Below are 19,023 nucleotides of genomic sequence, written 5' to 3'. Positions count from 1 at the left end.
GAATTGTGCCTCAGTTGATTCCTTGTGCTTAAATAAAAGTATGTATAGTGTACTGTATTAAGTAAACATAGTGTGTAAATACTATTTATGTGCACTATTTTGTGGTACTAGTTGTGTTCCCATTGGGCCTGTGAGGCAATCAAGCAGTTGCTGGGTCATCGTCTTTTTTTTTTTTTTGGCGTAGTGCTTAAAGCCTCCTGAGAGGACCTGGCAGGACTAATCATCTGCTTGCAGTGATGCCGACGGCCTAAGGGCTGCACATTGTATTTTCGTAGTTTCTTTCTTCAAAATGTAGTCTGTCCCCCATCAACCGCATGAGCAGTCAAGCAAAATATTTGCTTGTGTGTATAAAAAGAAAGAAGTGTGTTTTATTTTTTTTATTTTTTATATCTCGCTACTTGACAAAGGCACTTGATGACAATGAAGAGGTGGATGATGAACTGGGAGAATAGCTGTGACATCATGTTACCAGGTTACCAGTCATCCAATGACTCACAACACAGGAGGAGGAAAAACACTTAATAAGAGCAAGGGATGCTTTAATTAATGTGTGAATGCGGTTGACGAGCTGCTGCAAAAACACAGTGAGTTTGAATCTTCTTACTTTAACTTTACCTTAATATTTCACATTTCTTATTAACACTTTGTTTTTAAATAAAGTATTTCTTTTTTTGTTCACATTAATGTCAAACATTAAAAAAATGTTGGGGGGCTATTTCACAGCTGTTTAGAGTCAGTTATTCACTTACCCAAATTCATAATGACTTCAATTAATTAATTGGACATACATTTTGGGTTGTTTAGGTAGACACTTAGTATATTTTAGCATGTGCATTTTTATAGTGCAGTGATGCACCCCTTTGTTTAGTTATTTTTCTGGTTATAATATAATTCTATAAACAGTATAAGGGAAAACGGAAGATTGTCATTTATACTATTTTGCCTGAATAATTTGGGGGTAGGTTATTCTATCCTTAAGTGGAGAATGTCTTTCCAACCTGGTAAATCGGGAGTGGCAGTAGAGCATCTGAATGTCAGATGCCACTCTCCAATAAACACACGAAGAAGAAAAAGACGCGAAAAAAACCCTAGACGCGCTTCCGGGGTGGCTTGCGCTCCTCGGCTTGTTGTAGAGCGCTCGTTTCAGCTCTTTCGTCAAATGACCAATTTAACAGGGTCTCGCCTAAAGATAATCTTTGTCTTGTTATTTGGATCCAAATCCGGAATAAGATCCGAAGGTCTCTGGAAGGTGACACAGTTAGCGATGCTAAGTAGCGGCGCATGAATGATCAGATCCCACTATAGTGTTCATCCACAAGTTTGCTTGGCGGAAGTTTGGACTTTGGGGGTCATGGCATGACATCCACATGCTGAGATTGCCACTCCAGGCATTTGCGGCTGATGCGCCCGACTCCGTTTGATGGCGGCGTTGCGCGGATCGGGCTCAGCCGCCAAGATGATGCGCCGTCTGAGCCGGATGCTTGTGCCCTTGTGTGCAGGAGGGCCGACATGGATGCCGCCTGCTCTGAGCGCAACATCCAGGCTGCTGAAAAGCTACCGAGTATTAAGCAGGACAAACGTCGATGTGGTAAAAATCATCTTTTTTTCCCCATAATTTGTCGTCCATTCATAACATTCTTATTGCCTCCTCTTCCACGACAGGATTAGTGAACTCTCTACACAAGATCTTCACCAACCAAAACACACTCAACATTCAGTCAATCAGCCGCCTGCAATGCGCTGGTATATATATTTTTTTGTATTCTCTTCAGACAGCCAACAAATATTAGTTACATCCTAGTAAACTTAGAAAGTGGATGTTTTTCAGGAAGCATAGGCAAATTTCTACAACATCAAATCACTTTAAAGAGGCATTGATGAGATCTTACTATGGAACACAACAAAAAACATTGTTTTTGCAGGTTCCTGTCCCAATTTGATGATGAGTAAGAGAGACGTGTCCGACATGCCGCCTGCCCCCGCGGGGGCTCTAACCCCCCAATTGCCACCCCGGGCACACCACCACCATCGTCCTCTGTGTATGTCAGTGTCATCTGACAGCAGTGGACGTTTTAGGGCTCTTGAAACGCAAGAATGGAAGAACAACCTCAAAGCTCAGGTCTGTACCAATGTTGCCCGAGTATGGGATGAATACAATTATCTAATCTAATGTTAAGGAACCACAAACCACATGCAGTGATGTTTTGGAACGTTATTTTTAGATGGACCAGGCACACAACGCAGGCGCCGCCAGCAGCACCGGCTCCCTAGAGCGGGCATCCCTCTTCTGCGCCTCGGGGGGCCCATCAAAGATGACTGGTCGATTCTCGCTATTTTCCCCACCTTGGAACGTCAGTTCCGAGTCCGATTCTAACCCACCGTCTCGGTCCGGCTCCAAGAAGCTGCGTCACTACAGCCGGAGGGCCGCCACGGCCCCGGCTCACGACGGCGAGCAGCACCGTGGTGAGGTCGGGGGAGGCGGCGGGGGTGCCCCACAACATTTTGAACCGGTCATCTCAAAGGTGACAGACTACATCTACGTGGGCAACCTCAACGCGGCGTACAATGGGAGGGCGCTATGCCGCAACAACATCGACAGCATTATTGACATGAGTGGCGCCCCGGGCCAGGCGTCCCCCGCCCTCAGCCTCATTCCATGCACTTGCTCACGTGGTGCCCGGCACAGCTGGTCCCGTCTCAAGGTGGACATCGGCGACGTGAGGCAGCGTTGCTTCGAGGACATCAACGAGTGCATCCACGCCTCGGCCGGCAAACGCAAGCGGGTTCTGGTCCACTGCGGGGACGGCTTTTCTCTGGCGCCCACCTGCATCATCCAGTACTTGATGCTTAAACGCAACATGAGACTCATAGCTGCTTACGAGCTCCTCCGAGCTAAATATCCCGTCAACATCCGTGAGTGTCACCGCAACCTGCTGGTCAGCCTCGAGAGGACGCTCAGGCCTGGGGATGTTGACCCAGAAAGTTTCAAGCAGGCCATTTCTAGGAAAGTAGCTTGGACCTGACTCGGCATCTGGATTTTCTATGGCGACTTGCACTACTAATGTCACCTAAAGTCGGGGATGTTTGGCTTGGTTCAAGAGATTTGCAATGGGTGCCATGTTGGGTGCCAATCGTCAGTTCATATTAGTGAAAAACTCGACTGAACGTGGTTCTGTTACTACATGGTCCTGGAAAGGTTCATAATTGGGCATTGAGTAGATTTTTTTTCCCCCAATTGATTCGAAGTTAAAGGTGTGGATTCTTTGTCCAGAACTGTACTACTGGTACCAATTGGTAGTTTCATGACCATATCTCAGAAAAGATACCAGGTTGCCAGGTTGTGTCACGTGGACCTCAAATTGAACTTTTGATGTTTTACCTTCCAATTTTTGGGGGGTTTAAGCTGTGAGAATAAGCAGTTCAGAAAATGAATGAATGAATATATCTCAACATAAAAGGATGGATGAGTTTTTTTTTATACCAGGTGTTGCCTAAACTTCCAGTTGATATTTGTCAACAACTATTGAATAGCTTAATGTATGTTGAATGTCCTATTAGTACCTGGTGTTGTGGTAATGCCTTGTAGAAGAACGAACATGCAGATTTTTCTTTGCCTAAGTGAGGGTTTTTTTTAAAGCTGATCTCAGTGGAAGGACAAAACAAGTTGTGAAACCAGTAGATTTCTTGTTGGACTCCAGTTATTTTTTAATTTTTGTGAATTTATCCCACTTCTATTGGTCTCAAAGAAATCTGCACAGGAGATGTGTGATCATGGTTCCAAAAAAATGTGATATTGCATAGATGGACATTCATTTTCTGGAGGTTTTCATGAATGGAGTAAAACCTAGTTTTTGCTTCAGATGTGCTTGTGATTCCAGATGATGTCTCAGCCTTCATTTAAAACGTGTTAGAAACAAAGGATCGATTCAAATAATGCGTTTGGACCACAGGACGATCATAGACATCAAGTTGAGGTTATTATTTTCTTTATTTTTTTATTTAAACTATCTTAGTGCATGTGTGAATCCTAGTTTTGGTTCTGTGAATGTGAAATTGCATGGAGGGATCTCTAATTGTTACCTTGGAATTTTCAGTTCCATTTCAAGATGTGTTTCTAATAGCAAGTTGTTTCTTTTGGACTTGCAATTGTTCTTTTGCAAATGTTCCCCACCTTAATTCTTTTTTTTCCATACCCTCACACATCAAGATTTATCAGAAGAAATATTATGTATTTCTAATGTTCAAGTGGTTTCTTGCGACTTCCTACTTATTTTTTAAATAACCATCAATTGTCATCTTTGTGAAAAACGTCTCAGGATATTTGACATCTGGTTCTAAATAGGTGGATTCATTCTTGTAGATCTTAATGACCATTTTGCCCGTCAAGAACTTTAAACTCCCCACAACTACACCATCGCAATTTTTGTGTGATGTAATGTATTATGGCACCAAGCAGTCAAGTTCAGGTCTTGTGGTTGCACCCCCCAGTTGATTCTTGCCCCAAACTATTGGTTTTAACTTTGTCATTCCCAATGAGATGATTGCATATAGATGTCATGTCTGCTGCTGGAACAATAATGTGAACTTGTACACATGGAGTTCTCCTCTGTGAGGAAGAACTTGATCCTGTTTTCCATTTGTACCGCTGGACTATTTGATCATTTTGATCTTATCTGTGTTCACTGTAAAATCTCTTGATGTTTTGTGATCATTTGTGAGGAAGTAATGCTTGTGCTTTGCGACAACAGTAATTTTATGATCACATCATGCAAACTATACATGAGGTGAAAGTATGAAGTTTGAGTGACAATGAAAAATATTGTAATATTATGAAAATTAATATTATTAAAGAAGAGGGAAAAAATCCTACAACTGCAAATAGAACACTCCTCAGCTTATATGTAAAATTAAAATTTATTTTTGTAATACTTTGACTTGTTCTTACAGCTTCCATCTGATATTTTTCTCTTAAACGAGCATATTGTTACAACTTCTGTAATTTCTCATGTATTGTACACAACCAGGTGATATTATATATATATACACACTAACCATCTGATAAATTCTACCAAAATATGGAGTAGGTCATGTCCAAATGAATTGGTTTGGAATATAGACTTTGTTCTGTATAAAACATAACATAAAGGAGGGCAAGATTGTTTACTTATCGCACATTGTCATAATTTTGTAACACTAGACATCACAATTAAACTGAAGCAAATATGACATTCATATACGCCCAATAAATATAAGGCCAATTATTAACATATAGACATATATACAGTTAAAAAGCTGGGAAATACATGAGAAATTATAGTTCTGTTTAACCCTGTTCTCTGTAACTATTGCTTTATGTCTTGTACTATTACATTTTAACCACATTTCCTCACTGTTGCATTAGAAATGGATACTCTTTTTAAAGTACAATCATGTTCTGGATATTAATTCAATATTTATCAACCAACGAAAACATTTTAGTTTGTTTCTTTTTACCTAAGGTCATAATTTAGCTTTTTGTAAACAGTCCACTATTTGCCATAAACCTTTTTTACAATATATGCAAATATTTACAAGTTACATTAAGTCATACAGCAACAAAAGGATGGTAACAATGGCTGAAAAAGCTAAGTGTGTAAAAATATGCCGTCTTGTTTTTTTGTGATGTAAGATTTGCACCCCATCTTTTTGAAACAAATGTGAGCTTATGTAAATGGTGGCTGTATTATATTAATGCTTTTTTGGTCTCTTTCTGTGTGCACACTTGTTATTTAGTGAAGGTGAAATTAAAGGTGGTTGATGTTCTCAGGTGATTTCTCAGTGGTTTGACCACATTTGTACTGTTCATTGATTAAAAGTTAAAATGAATTCACTTTCGTAGTTGTTTTGTTTGCTTTTGTGTGAGCCCAGTTAATTCATTTATCCATTTTCCGAATCACTTTATCTTCACTAGGATCACGGGGGTGCTGGAGGCCCCCCTGGATTGGTGGCCAGCCAATCACAGGGCACGAGGAGACGGATAATCATTCACTCATACTTAGGGACAATTTAGAGCAATTTTACTGTCCCCGTATCTTTTTTTAAATTACATTTTAATATTTCTTAATACATTCCTTTTTACTTTACACTTTTTACTTTAATGATGAGTGATGAATATGTTAATACTTGAGTCCCTTTTTTCTGTTTAAGTTTCATATGTACTGTTAATGGATGCACTTTTTTTTATCATGTATCATATCTTGTGCTGACCCGATCCATCTGTCAAATTTTTAAAGTCAATGTGGTCCCCAGGCCCAAAAGTTTGCCCACCCCTGCATTAACCACTCAAACGCTGGGCTGCAGCCTAGTTAATGTCCCATCAAATACAAATGTGCACCATTACCTTTCACAATGGGAATTAAACAAACTACAAAATTGTTTTTTGTTTGATATAATGGCAAAGAGCCAAAAAGGTAATTAAAATGACTTCAGGATCTTGAAGAGTATCTGTTGTCACGGCTACCAGTTAAGTTTGTCAGTGGTGGCGGCATACTTTTTTTCTGCACATGCTGCATTATGTCTGTCAATAGCCCCCATTTAAGTGATAAACTTCCGCATGATTATTATTGGAGGCTGTTCCCATGGCGATCTTTAAAAGTAATGCTTATCCCATTTGGTTATATTTCTAAACTGAATGGAACATGCCATGTTGTTTCTGAACATTACAGTGACTACAACCTTTTGTCATTTTTAATTCATTTTTAAAATTTACCTAGGTTTGCATATAATATGTAATGTTCTGTGGAATCTTAAGAGTCTCCAGCTGTCCTCTTTTGCATCTTCTTGGTTTCCACTTCTTGTGTGAGCAGGACTTTGGGAATAAAAGCATGGGTCAAAGTTATTTTGAGGCATAGGGATTAAGATGTAGTGTCTCAGAAAATGACAGTTGATTGGTTGCTGAAGAAAATATACGTCCATAAAGAGAAAGACAGGAAATAAAGAGCATAGGGTCTTTTTTTTGTCCTCGCTCGTTTTTGTTCCTTTAGAGGTAGGTGAATTTTTTTCTTTCTCCATATTTTTGAATTGTATTTGACTTGATTTCTAGTGCTTTCTATAATTTTGTGAATATCTTTTTTAAGGTTTGGGTTATTTTTTTTCTATGTATTGTATATTTATGTGTATATTTTTTATATAATGGATGAAAAATATATTTTTAATGATGACATCTAAAACTTTTGACACTGAGTTTCAATATAATTTAATATTTCTTTCTTTTATTCCAATCTAACAAACTTTATTACACTTATTTTTTTGCTCAAGAAATCGAATGCACTTAAATTTATTTCTAATAATCATCTGTAATTGGGCAATAATTTAATAACAATTTGTCTTAGTATTTTAGCATTTATTTTAGTCACTTGAAGAGTGAAAGAACAAACCTAGCATAAAATTACCAATTGGGTATTCCAATAAAGCCCTGTATTGAAATCATTTATGGAATGTTTCATTAAACTTAAGACTATTTACTGGAGACAATTTAATACTTTGGGATACATCTAAGAATGTTAAAGTTATATCGTAAGTGAACACTTGGGTCTAGTACGCAACTCTATTTTTGTGTTGGTCATTATGATAGTACTTCGAGAGCCAAGTATTTTTGGAGGTGGTATTTTTAGTGTAATACATTTAAGACCTACTATGCTATAGTATATTGCAGTCGGAACTTCAAACGGAACAAAGCCGCTCCACTCGGCTGATCTCACTTGGACTACTTATTTATTGATTGTTAATTTGGCTGTTTGTTTGTTGTTGTTATTTGTGCTCTTTGTGGTGAAATCTTTAAATATCATTATACTTGTATAATGATAATAAAAGCATTCAATTAAATTACATTCAATCAACCTTCTATCAAAATAAGATTTTTGGTCAGAGTTTCCGAACACTTTTCCATTCAAACTGGCGCTGGGCACAGGCAAAATCCTTATTAAAAATAATTAATTTAAAATACTCTGAAATACACAGCGCTCCTAGCTATCATCTTTGTGTGTGTGTGTATTTCAAATGATTCCTAAGTTAGTTATGCTTTTAATATAAGTCTTTTAACCTGTTTTGTTCTTCTTTATCACAGTTTGAAATCACTACATCCAAAATGTCTGAGTAAGTCAACCAATTTTACTTTCTAAAATGGTACTTGTGTATGTATGAACATTATTTATATTTGAATTTAATTCTTTCAGGAAGAAAATGTCTTCAAGTCGAAAACATCACCTCAAGGTATGAACATACAAGAAAGTACTACTTATTATAGATGATGGTAATGCAGGTACACCTAAAAATATAGAATATAATGTGAAAAAATTAAATACATGCTGTCCAGACACTTCATATCAATTCCGATTAGGTATTAGATTCAGGTGTGTTGGTGGAGAGAGACAAGGAAAAAAAAAGTCTGGATTGGGGCTCTCGAGAACCAGACTTGGCCACCCCTAAATAGTCCTTAACAGAAGACTGTCCAGTATGTGATTGTCACCTTATGTGGCTTTCTCTTGTTCATTTTGCAAATGTGTTGATGATTGCATTCTTGACATCTGTCACCACGGCTGGAGTCATTTAGCTAATGAGGATGTGACACTGATCATGATACATATTGATTTTTTTCACATTTTCCACATAACTTTTGAGACACAAAATGTTACTAGTTAATGAATAGCACAATGTACCAATGCAAATTACAAGAAAAAAATAGCAAAATGGAATGATTTGTTGTCTTGTTGTTTGTCTTTCTGGAATATTTACGCCACAATACAAACATCACATGACAAGATATCCACCAGGGGTGGCCAAGTCTGGTCAGTTTTCCATGTCCTCCTCTACCACACCTGAATCAAATGATCAACTCATCAGCAAGCTACCCAGAAGTTTCATATCAATCCTGATGATTTGATTCGGGTGTGTTGGTGGAGGGATACATAGAAAACAGACTGGATAGGGGCGCTCGAGAACCGGACTTTACCACCTTTTTTTATACACATTGAACTAACAACAGAAAAACAGTGTTTCATGAATACTACAGGCGGCCCAGTGTACAAGTGCAGGTCGGCCTCGTAGTTCTGGGGTCGAGGGTTCTATTTCTCCCAGGGGTTACATGGGTTTTCTCACGCAAAAACGTGCATGGTAGGCCAGTTGAAAATGCCACTAAATATGAATATCAGCATAAATGGTTGTCCATCTCCTTGTGCTTTGTGATTGGCTGGCTACCGACTATGGGTGTCCCCGGCTGGGTGTCTGTATTTGCTCGTAACCCTTGTGAGGATAAGCAGTTCAGAAAATAAATGAACGATTGACCATCTACTATACACATGTTACTGGGTACACAGGATTTGCACACTAGTTTACATAAAGTAACATACTCAAGACTTAACTTAAATATTGTGGAGTGTACATACAGTACTCTGCAAAATCTACTGCATGATTATTATACTACCCCTCACATTGTGATCATTTTGAGAACCTGTGTCCGATGTTGATCATTGACTATTTTTAATATGCTTGTTTGTTTTGCCTTGGTTGTATCGGTTTTCAGAGTGTGATGCTGGCCATTGCTAAAGCTTATCTTGAGCGGGAGGCCCGTCAGCGTGAGGAGGAGCGGGTGGGCTATATGGCTCAGTGCTGCCCTCCGCCGGTGCTACCCAACACCATGCAAGCCCTACAGGTGTGTGTTTCTTTAAGTCCATGGAGATGGGTTTCCATGTGTGTGAATGAGTAGACTACTGATTGTATATATATATACAACGTGTGCATGTTTTAGCACATCATGGAGATCATCTCCATATTCAAGTGTTTGTGTTTTTGCAAAAAAATGATGTGTAGATGTAGTAGAGTTTGAGATGAATGTGTGTATGTTTGCCATATGTGCATGTGTCTATATTTCTGAGTGTGCTGTTGTCCAGGGATGTGTTTTGTAAGGGGATAAAAAGGAATGTTTGCATGTGCATGCACAGGAGTTGTGTAAGGAGATTCACCGAAAGATCGACAGAGTGGACGAGGAACGTTATGACCTTGAAGCAAAGGTCAAAAAGGGAGACAAGGAGGTAGGATATATCTATATATTAAGAACACAACCCTAAAAAAACAACATAACAGACTATATATATATATATATATATATATATATATATATATATATATATATATATATATATATATATATATATATATATATATATATATATATATATATATATATATATATATATATATATATATATATATATATATATATATATATATATATATATATATATATATATATATATATATATATATATATATATATATAAAGTTAGGAAAGTACGGTACAATAAATAGATGTGTTTTTTTTGTCTCTCTCAGTCATAAAGTTTCCTGGTATAATTTTGACTTTGTGTGCTAGTTTAAAAGTGACGTCTGGCCTGGTAATTGGCATTAGCAAATGATGGTTGGCTGTGAAATAGCAACTGGTTTAACTAAGATAAGACTGGCGCGTCTGCTATGGTGACAGATTGAAGACCTCAAGATCAAAGTCCAGGACGTGACAGGCAAATTCAAAAAGCCGACGCTAAAGAAGGTGCGCATGTCGGCTGACGCCATGTTGAAGGCGCTATTGGGCTCCAAGCACACCGTCAATATGGACCTCAGGGCCAACCTCAAGCAGGTCAAGAAAGAGGTCAAGGATGAGGTCAGCTCAACACACATTTTAGGATAGAAACAAGTTTATTTCTGCTATTTTCTAGTTCTTTTCATCCTTTCGCTGGGAATTAAAATGCCGAGTTTAAATTAGTTTGTCATTGGTTGACATCTAATCCATTTGAACACTACCATTTCATATGAATTGGACGTCTAGTTCCGTCAATGGCGGTCCACTAGTTGATCTTAGTTTTTGTTTTTGTCAAGGACAAGGAGTTGCGTGATGTTGTCGACTGGCGCAAGAACATTGAAGACAAGTCGGGCATGGATGGCAGGAAGAAAATGTTTGAGGGGGACTCCTAGTGACAAACACGGTTGGATGGCTTGCTCAACTTGGCGAAATCTTTGTGAAAAGTCACTTCAACCTTCACTTGTTTGCTGAACATCAAATCCTACACAATAAAAATATCAAATTATTGCTTTGAGTCCTCAGAACTTTAAAATGCCGTTTCCCCAGCTTCACTATTTTGCTCCATCTTTATACACACTATTCTTGTCATTTCACTATCATATTTCCTATTTTTTAAATATAGATGTAATCATTTTTACCCTTAGTTTTTCACCCTTTTAATCAACTTCATCTTTATTCTCCCGCCCTCATATTGATCGTAATTTTCAAATCATATGCCCTAACGTTTATTCTTATGTCCTTATCTTCCTTGTTTTCCTCACGTTCCTCATCCTTCATCTTTCATTGTCCTTTCTCAACTTTACACATTTCTAACGTCTCATCCGTTTCCTCCTAAGGTTCCCGTTCTTCTCTATCAACTTAACAGGTGTCAAAGTGGTGGCCCGGGCGCCAAATCTGGCCCGCCGCATCATTTTGTGCGGCCCAGGAAAGTAAATCATAAGTGCCGACTTTCTGTTTTAGGATCAAATTAAAATGAAGAGTATAAATGTATATTAAATATCCTGATTTTCCACCTTTTAAATCAATAATTGTCATTTTTAATCATTTTTTTCTGTGTTTTTAGTACAAAAATCATTTTGTAAAATCTAAAAATATATTTTAAAAAAGCTCAAATAAACATTGTTTTAGATATCTAAAAAAACTGAATATTCAGGGATTTTAATCCAGTTCTTTTAATCCATTTGTTAAAAAAATCGAAATATTATATCTAAAATGGTCCGCCCCACACTAAACATTAATGCGGTCCGCGAACCAACCCGAGTCCGACACCCTTGCCTTAACCTATCTCCACCTTGCTCATCTTTATTCTCATCTAACCTCACCGTCTATACTTTTTCCTCATCTTCTTCCTCTTCTCCTTGCATCCATCACTATCGTGATAATAATAAGAAAACACTCTTAAAGGTCAGCCAGTTATTTATACAAGGGGCCTTGGGGTAATGTAGAGGGGTCCTTTTGAAGGAGGGTCTGACTGTGTGCGTGTATGTACGTGCGTTGTATTACATGACCTTGCGTGGCCATTGGCTTGTCTACTAATCTGCTTCCCTAAAGAGGAGAGGCCGCATTCCCACCAGCTTGGCATTTAAAGCTCATTTCTGCCCAAGCAGGACAGCGACTCCTGACACCGCCCGAGACCACCGACACCACCAGAGCAGGTCAGTGACATGTGACACGACTCCAATGCAAGCATCCTTTGACATCCTGTTTTATATTATGATCAAATATTGATTTATTTCATAGTAGTATTGTGAGCAATAATAGGGTTGTTTGATTGAAAATGTTTGTTTCCATGACAGTGGTCTCTTGGTGCTGACTTAACTTTCTAAAGCTTATCATCAATGGTGTCAAATTTCAGCAGAAAAAATCATTTTGACAAATAAACAATATATTAACAATGCTATAACAACTATGTTTAGATGTAAATAAGAAAAAACATGTAGGTTTTTCTAGTTTTTAAATTCAAGTTATACTCTTATTTATATACATACATTTAATCCAATATAAATATAAATGATAACATTACTCAAGTACATTGGATGAAATATTTCAAATATAATGCATGAAACATTATATAAAACTATATATGTGTATGTCCAGTGTATAGATTTACATACAGTACATAAATAAGCACAATAAATACTAAAAATATGAATCTGACCCGACAAAAATATTAAAAGCATTTCAATTAAACTTGAATTACACTTGAAAATTTGCAACATATTCAAATCGTTTTTCTTTCTTTTAAAATTCATTTTTTTCTGTAAAAAAAGTTGACCTCATTTAATGTCTTAAAAGTCATTTAGAACTTGTTAAAGGCACAAAGTCTCCCAGAAAATAAAATGTCTGGTGAAGGTCATGTTCTGTAGGTTTCCCGAGAAGTTTATCTTGTTAAATAGATTTATACCTATTGACAATATCTTCAGAATCTTCTTTTTACGTCAATGGGACGAAAGAGCACAACCTCTGGCGTGTCATTGTTGTTCAGTATTTTCATTTAAAAAGTCTAGAGTTTACACAAAGTTAGTGGTTAGCTTCTTTCTTGATGTGTCTAAATGGGCTACCCTGATTGACTGAGAGGAGGCGACAACTTTTGCTTGTTTTGTTGACTTTTGCCTCAAAATAGGAACTTTGAGAGGGGTTTTACGCTGATATACATGGGGTAACACTGAAACAAATGTTGGCGGATAAAACAACCTCATGTAAAGAATCTAATTTCAAAACTAGTGTTTATCAGAACCAATTCATAGTATCTCTTGCATACTCATAGTTAGCTGGAATAGACTCCAGCACCTCCGCGACCATTGTGAGGATAAACGGTACAAAAAATCAATGAAAGTTTATCTTTTTTTTTTTTCGCAAATGAACTCCTCATATCTTCATACATACCAACTGTAAATTTTTTTAAACTTAGACAACTTTCAAGACATCGGCATCCCCACGACCCTTGTGAGGATAAGCGGTACAGAAAATGAAGGAAAAATACATAATACTTTAGCAATGAGTCCAGAAAATCATCAACATTCCATTTTTTTATATTCGTTGTCTTGGTTGTCATGGCAACATGGACAACACAATGCCATGAAGCAGAGCCCTGTTTCTAATGAGGCACATACACTACCAAACAATAAATGTATTGATTCATACAGTACTTGTAGAATGTCAGAAGACATTTTGACTGAATGAAATGATGAAAACGATACAAAAAACTGGCGAAGGCAAAGCTTTTGGAGACAGCTGAGTTCTATTTATTTCTCATGGCTCATCTCAATGCTTCTTGCGGCTTGCGTGTTGGGTTACGCAGCCGAACAGACAATCCCTACCGCAGATGTCCCTCAGCATCATGTCCCCACGCCTCCCAAAATACTTTTCAAACCCAACCCCATCATATACTTGAATCTGCTCCTCCACCCGACTGATGACAGCCATTTGTTTGTATGCCAACTGCGAGGATGCGCTCGTCCCTGAGACATCTTTTTCTTTTAAGACAAGCCTAACGTCATTTTATTCCTTCTCAGCAACAGCTGAGTAGTCATAAATAGATACTTGCCCTCTGAAGACCCACCAACTGATACCAAGCGCTTTGGGTTGTAAACGATATTGGTCATGACAGGATATTTCAGCTTCAATAATGTCGAGAAATAAGCCTTAGCTTTAATCTTTTCGTGCTGTATTTTTTTCAAGAAAGGGTGGCCCGTTTGAGCTAGTAGTTAACGCATCGGCCTCACAGTTCTGGGGTATTCGGTTCAAATCCAGGTCACATTCACCTGTGTGGAGTTTGCATGTTCTGGGTGGGTTTCCTCCGGGTACTCTGGTATCCTCCCACATTCTAAAGACAAGCATGGTAGGCTAATTGGACACTCTAAATTGCCCACAGGTATGAGTGTGAGCTTGAATGGTTGTTTGTCTTTTTGTGCCTGTAATTGGCTGGCCACCAAAATCAGGGTGTCCCTTACCTTTGGCCTAAAGTCAGCTGGGATAGGCTCCAGCACCCTCCGTGACCCCAGTGAGGATAATTTGGCTCAGAAAAATGACAACATTTCATTTAGAGGCCTAGTATCATACTAATTACTGTTTCATTGATTCCATTTATTAGTTATGCAATATGTAGTTAGTCACCATGTAGTAAGTTTGTGACACGGAGGCGTGCTAACATTAGGACTCTCATTACCAGAATGCTTAAACGATAACCGATATTGTCTGGATGCTTTTCAACAAGAACTTATTTCTAAAATTAAATGTTGACATTGTATCCATGGGGATTACTTGAGACATCTTCAAGTCCTAAAATAACGTTAAAGGCTGCAGAGAAAAGGAAAAGACAATCCTATTTTATTTTGCATTGGCATTCATTTAAAAGTAAAAACCTCAAAATACAAGCAAACAAACCGCAATGCATTTTTGACAAATTTTGGACTAATATATAACTGAATTAATGTTTTTAATGTGTATTTGTTTCATTGTTTTGCAGATAACGTCAATATCGAGAAGCCATCATGGCCACTGAGTGAGTGATGTCACTATAATCAAGCTTGCTTATATTTGGAATGTCAATAACCCTTTGTATCTCCAATTAAAAATATTACAAGCAACTTGCCTAAATGGTATCAGTTTATATCATAACATTTTCAATTATAATTTGAGATTAGAGCAGTAGTAGAGTATTACATCTGAATTACAAGGCATTTTAGTGCTCAGAAATCAAAATCATATAACATTTTAATGTCAATATCTGTGCAGGAAGCGACTATCTGCCAGGCGCAAGCATACTCTGAAGGTAGAAGGATTTGAACCATACACTAATATGTGCTTAAATTCTGTGCATGTGTGCGTGCATGGATGACTACGTGTAAATATGTAATACTATGTGGAATTCTGAACCAAATGACCATATGTTTGATGTTAGAGTTGCATGCTGGTGGTGGCCAACAACCTCCTAGAGGCTGAGGGTGTTGAGAAGGCTGGGGAACGAGAGAGGTTCCTGTCAGACAAATGTCCTTCAATGGATATTCCATACTCGGGCGATGAGTTGCGGGTGAGTGAACCCCTACCACCTTCCTTTTTGACATTAATATGCTCAAGTTCCTGTGGTGTTCTCCTTAGGAGCTCTGCAAGAAACTACGTGAGCAGATAGATGAGAGCGAGGAAGAACGTTACTGCCTTGAGTTCAAGCTGGACATGGTTATCAATGAGGTGAAGACATCTTTTGATGATAAGAAACAATTCATGCCAATGGAAAATTTTATGGTCAATGTTCAGTTCTGGATAGACGGATCGGGTGGGTTTGATGGATTTTGGACGCATAAGACATTTTCTTCATAACTGACTTTTATGTGATGGCATAGGCCACATATGTCAAAGTGGCGGCTTGGGGGCTATATCTGGCCCGCCGCATCATTTTGTGTGGCCCGGGAAGGTAAATCATGAGTGCCGACTTTCTGTTTTAGGTTTAAATTCAAATGAAGACTATAGATACATATTACTTTCCTGATTTCCCCCCTTTTAAACCAATAATTGTCATTTTTGAATCAATTTTTCTGTTTTTAGTTCAAAAATCATTTTGTAAAATCTAAAAATATATTTAAAAAAAGCTAAAATAAACATTGTTTTAGATATATAACAAACTGAATATTCAAGGCTTTTAATACAGTTCTTTTAATCCATTTATAAAAAAAAGATATTTAAATATTATATCTAAAATGGTCCGGCCCATGCGAAACCGAGGTGGGGTTGTTTTCTTTCAGGACGTGATAAGAATCGCAAAACTAATATGTTTCAAGTTTGTCTTCCTTTTTTTTTTAATCCTACAGGTCCGGGATCTGAACATCAAGATTGTAGATCTGAGGGGTAAGTTCAAGAGACCACGTCTGAAGAAGGTGCGCATGTCTGCTGACGCCATGCTGAAAGCTCTGCTGGGCTCCAAACACACCGTCAACATGGACCTCAGGGCCAACCTCAAGCAGGTCAAAAAGGAAGTCAAGGAGGAGGTGAGAACCGGATTTGGCAAACATTTAAGTTTGGGAGATATTTCGAGAACCATTTTGACTGAGAGAGCCAAAACAGTGCAGTAGTAGTAACAGCTCAGAAGTACCAATTGGTATAAGATAATGAGTTGTTTAAATATTTGGGGATGTTAATAGATCATTGGAACTCTTGATGAGATGATTTTTATATTATTTTATTTGCTTTTTTATTATTATTTTGATAGTTGTTAGTAATTTCTGGTCAGATAGTTCCAGATGCGCATGAGAAATGTGTCGATTTTTGGTCAAAATATAACATGAGCTTTGTCTGTTTTTAGGACAAGCAACTTCGTGACGTTGGTGATTGGCGTAAGAACATTGAGGACAAATCAGACAGGAAGAAGATGTTTGACAGCTAAACATTGATGACCCCGTTCAGCTTCTGCTCTTCTAGTCCCAAACTCAAGAGTTTTAGCCCAAAATATGAACGTGTTAGGGTGTTCACTGTAAAGTTCTCTATAGGTGCTTCGTAAGGTTAAGATAGAAGACAGGAAGTTGAAATATGTGGTGTTTCTTCGCCTCCATGTTAACTAGCTAACTTCTTTGTTTGGAATAAAACTCTTGTGCTTGAGCCAAATTACATGTTCTTGGGTTTCTTCTTCTCCTTTTCAGCAGAATGATCGGCTTTTGCGCCGTGGCCTAGTACTTACAGTACAGTACCTATAAAAATGGAAATTATTTTCTCTCTCGACGGCCCGGTGGACAAGTGGTTCGCATATTGGCTTCACAGTTCTGAGATAAATGGTTCAATCCAAGGTTCGCAGCAGTGCATGGTTGTCCGTCTTGTTCTGGCCCGTGATTCAGGGTGTTCGTAGTTCGTTGGGATTGGCTTCATATCACCCCCTGTGACTCTTGGAAGGGTAAATGGTAAGGATACTTTTATCTGTCTCTGGGTAAAAGGGTTTTTCCTCTGATAATTCAAATTGCATTCAAGAAGTTAGTGTTCTTTCAGCAAGCAGTAGCGACTTAACCATGCATGACACAGCTCTCTTTGCAGGGACTTTCACGTCGTAAACGATGACACAGCTATCCACCTGTTAGAGATCTAAGGTGGGTAAGTTACTTAGTTAAGATCACAGCGGAAATAGACCAAAAACGTCTTTGAATGGTGTCCAAGAGATCAATTATTGACTCATTTTAGTTCCGTTATTTAATTTTGTGGCACTTTTTCAATATTGAATATTAATAAATTAAAAGTAAGACAAGTAAAAAGGAGATAAAATGCTATGAAATTAGTAAAAAAATGCAAATAAAATTGATGCAAACAGAAATTTTAGAATATAATATAAAGAATACAATATATGATACAATATTTTTTTTAAATTAACATAATATGAATTTGGTGCACAGGTTCTGGTGATGATTTTTTAGATGACCTTTGTCCTTTTAGCACTTGGTACTAAATTTTGTCCTGGATTATTGAATTGAACCTAAAAGTTGTCGTTTTTGACCTTCTGTGATGGGAAATCATGCATCTTTGGATGTTCCAAGCCAAATGCGACAAATGTTCAACCTAATTACTTGCCGAGAATAATAACATTATTTCCATTATTTTGTGAGAGCCATATATATGGCTTTAAATTGGAATTAGAAAAGTTGTCAGGTATTTGACATTCGGTCATTAACTGGGCTACTGCCTGTCTAACCTAATTATTAAAGAGCTATTTACTGCCTGTAAACGTAGCCACTAATCACAAGGCCAGCGTGCTAGTTACTATGTGGTCATTTCACATGATAAAAATATCCAGCCACTAATACAGAACTTTCCATTCAAGCGGAGCCTGAAGCAATTAGTGAGGAAACCAAATCTGAGCACAAATTGGAATGCAAGTCTGGTGCCACCACAGTTTCTGCAAATAACAAAGCACACTTTTTAAAAAATTGTACTTGTTAAGCGGGCTTAATATAGACTGGATCAATGTCAGTGTTGTTGGGAGCTTCATCACATGGGTTGTTAGCATAGTAATCGTTAAAACTAACTTGCTAAAGATGTCACACTTGAGGCTGTTAATGTTATTTCGACTTCACACATGAATTTTATCACTCTTGTAGGTTGTTAGCACCAAGATGACCAGAAGTGCAAATATGTTAAAGAACTGCTTTGCTCATGTGAGGTCAAAATGATATTTCACTTCAACCAAATAAATGAAAATGAAGTAACATTTAATGAACATTCAGAAATATGTGAAAATTCAGTGAAATTTTGAAGTATTGAGGTAATAAGCGGTATTAAATGAATGGATTAAAAATCTTCAAATTACAGTATATTTGTTAACGAACTTAAGACCTCATTTGTCCCTTAGAACCAACTTGAGGAATGAAATATCCAAATAACTTTTTCATTTATTCCTTTTATGAACCATTTTATCCACACTATGGTCACGGGGGGTG

The 19,023-nt window shown here is 37.7% G+C and overlaps 3 protein-coding genes across 3 annotated transcripts; all 3 read left to right on the top strand.

Annotated features, from left to right (window-relative positions):
- Positions 1–1,100: 1,100 nt before the first annotated feature.
- Positions 1,101–5,869, top strand: LOC144215334 (uncharacterized). The gene is made up of 4 exons (XM_077744186.1): positions 1,101–1,588; positions 1,663–1,743; positions 1,923–2,119; positions 2,223–5,869. Exons 1-4 carry the CDS (start codon positions 1,402–1,404, stop codon positions 3,021–3,023), a joined length of 1,266 nt encoding a protein of 421 aa, XP_077600312.1. The 5' UTR covers positions 1,101–1,401; the 3' UTR covers positions 3,024–5,869.
- Positions 5,870–6,909: 1,040 nt separating this feature from the next.
- Positions 6,910–11,015, top strand: LOC144215335 (troponin I, fast skeletal muscle-like). Its single transcript, XM_077744188.1, has 7 exons — positions 6,910–7,024; positions 8,105–8,133; positions 8,214–8,250; positions 9,560–9,688; positions 9,978–10,067; positions 10,517–10,693; positions 10,909–11,015. Exons 2-7 carry the CDS (start codon positions 8,126–8,128, stop codon positions 11,002–11,004), a joined length of 537 nt encoding a protein of 178 aa, XP_077600314.1. The 5' UTR covers positions 6,910–7,024; positions 8,105–8,125; the 3' UTR covers positions 11,005–11,015.
- Positions 11,016–12,169: 1,154 nt separating this feature from the next.
- On the top strand, positions 12,170–17,156 carry LOC144215336 (troponin I, fast skeletal muscle-like). The gene is made up of 7 exons (XM_077744189.1): positions 12,170–12,267; positions 15,081–15,116; positions 15,350–15,386; positions 15,516–15,644; positions 15,713–15,802; positions 16,420–16,596; positions 16,911–17,156. Exons 2-7 carry the CDS (start codon positions 15,106–15,108, stop codon positions 16,989–16,991), a joined length of 525 nt encoding a protein of 174 aa, XP_077600315.1. The 5' UTR covers positions 12,170–12,267; positions 15,081–15,105; the 3' UTR covers positions 16,992–17,156.
- Positions 17,157–19,023: the final 1,867 nt, after the last annotated feature.

The sequence above is a fragment of the Stigmatopora nigra genome, chromosome 22, assembly GCF_051989575.1.
Source record: "Stigmatopora nigra isolate UIUO_SnigA chromosome 22, RoL_Snig_1.1, whole genome shotgun sequence".
Lineage (NCBI taxonomy): Eukaryota > Metazoa > Chordata > Actinopteri > Syngnathiformes > Syngnathidae > Stigmatopora > Stigmatopora nigra.
Note: the sequence above shows the minus strand (reverse complement) of the source record. Positions and strands in the feature narration are given on the sequence as shown.

What these genes read in the sequence shown, in the direction of transcription:
- LOC144215334 (XM_077744186.1), top strand. Translation starts at nt 1,402, where the DNA reads ATGCGCCCGACTCCGTTTGATGGCGGCGTTGCGCGGATCGGGCTCAGC. An exon ending in GCAGGACAAACGTCGATGTG is followed by an intron (nt 1,589 to 1,662) that starts GTAAAAATCATC and finishes CTTCCACGACAG; the next exon opens with GATTAGTGAACTCTCTACAC. An exon ending in AGAACAACCTCAAAGCTCAG is followed by an intron (nt 2,120 to 2,222) that starts GTCTGTACCAAT and finishes CGTTATTTTTAG; the next exon opens with ATGGACCAGGCACACAACGC.
- LOC144215335 (XM_077744188.1), top strand. An exon ending in ACACCATGCAAGCCCTACAG is followed by an intron (nt 9,689 to 9,977) that starts GTGTGTGTTTCT and finishes GTGCATGCACAG; the next exon opens with GAGTTGTGTAAGGAGATTCA. An exon ending in TCAAAAAGGGAGACAAGGAG is followed by an intron (nt 10,068 to 10,516) that starts GTAGGATATATC and finishes CTATGGTGACAG; the next exon opens with ATTGAAGACCTCAAGATCAA.
- LOC144215336 (XM_077744189.1), top strand. An exon ending in GGCGCAAGCATACTCTGAAG is followed by an intron (nt 15,387 to 15,515) that starts GTAGAAGGATTT and finishes GTTTGATGTTAG; the next exon opens with AGTTGCATGCTGGTGGTGGC. An exon ending in ACTCGGGCGATGAGTTGCGG is followed by an intron (nt 15,645 to 15,712) that starts GTGAGTGAACCC and finishes TGTTCTCCTTAG; the next exon opens with GAGCTCTGCAAGAAACTACG.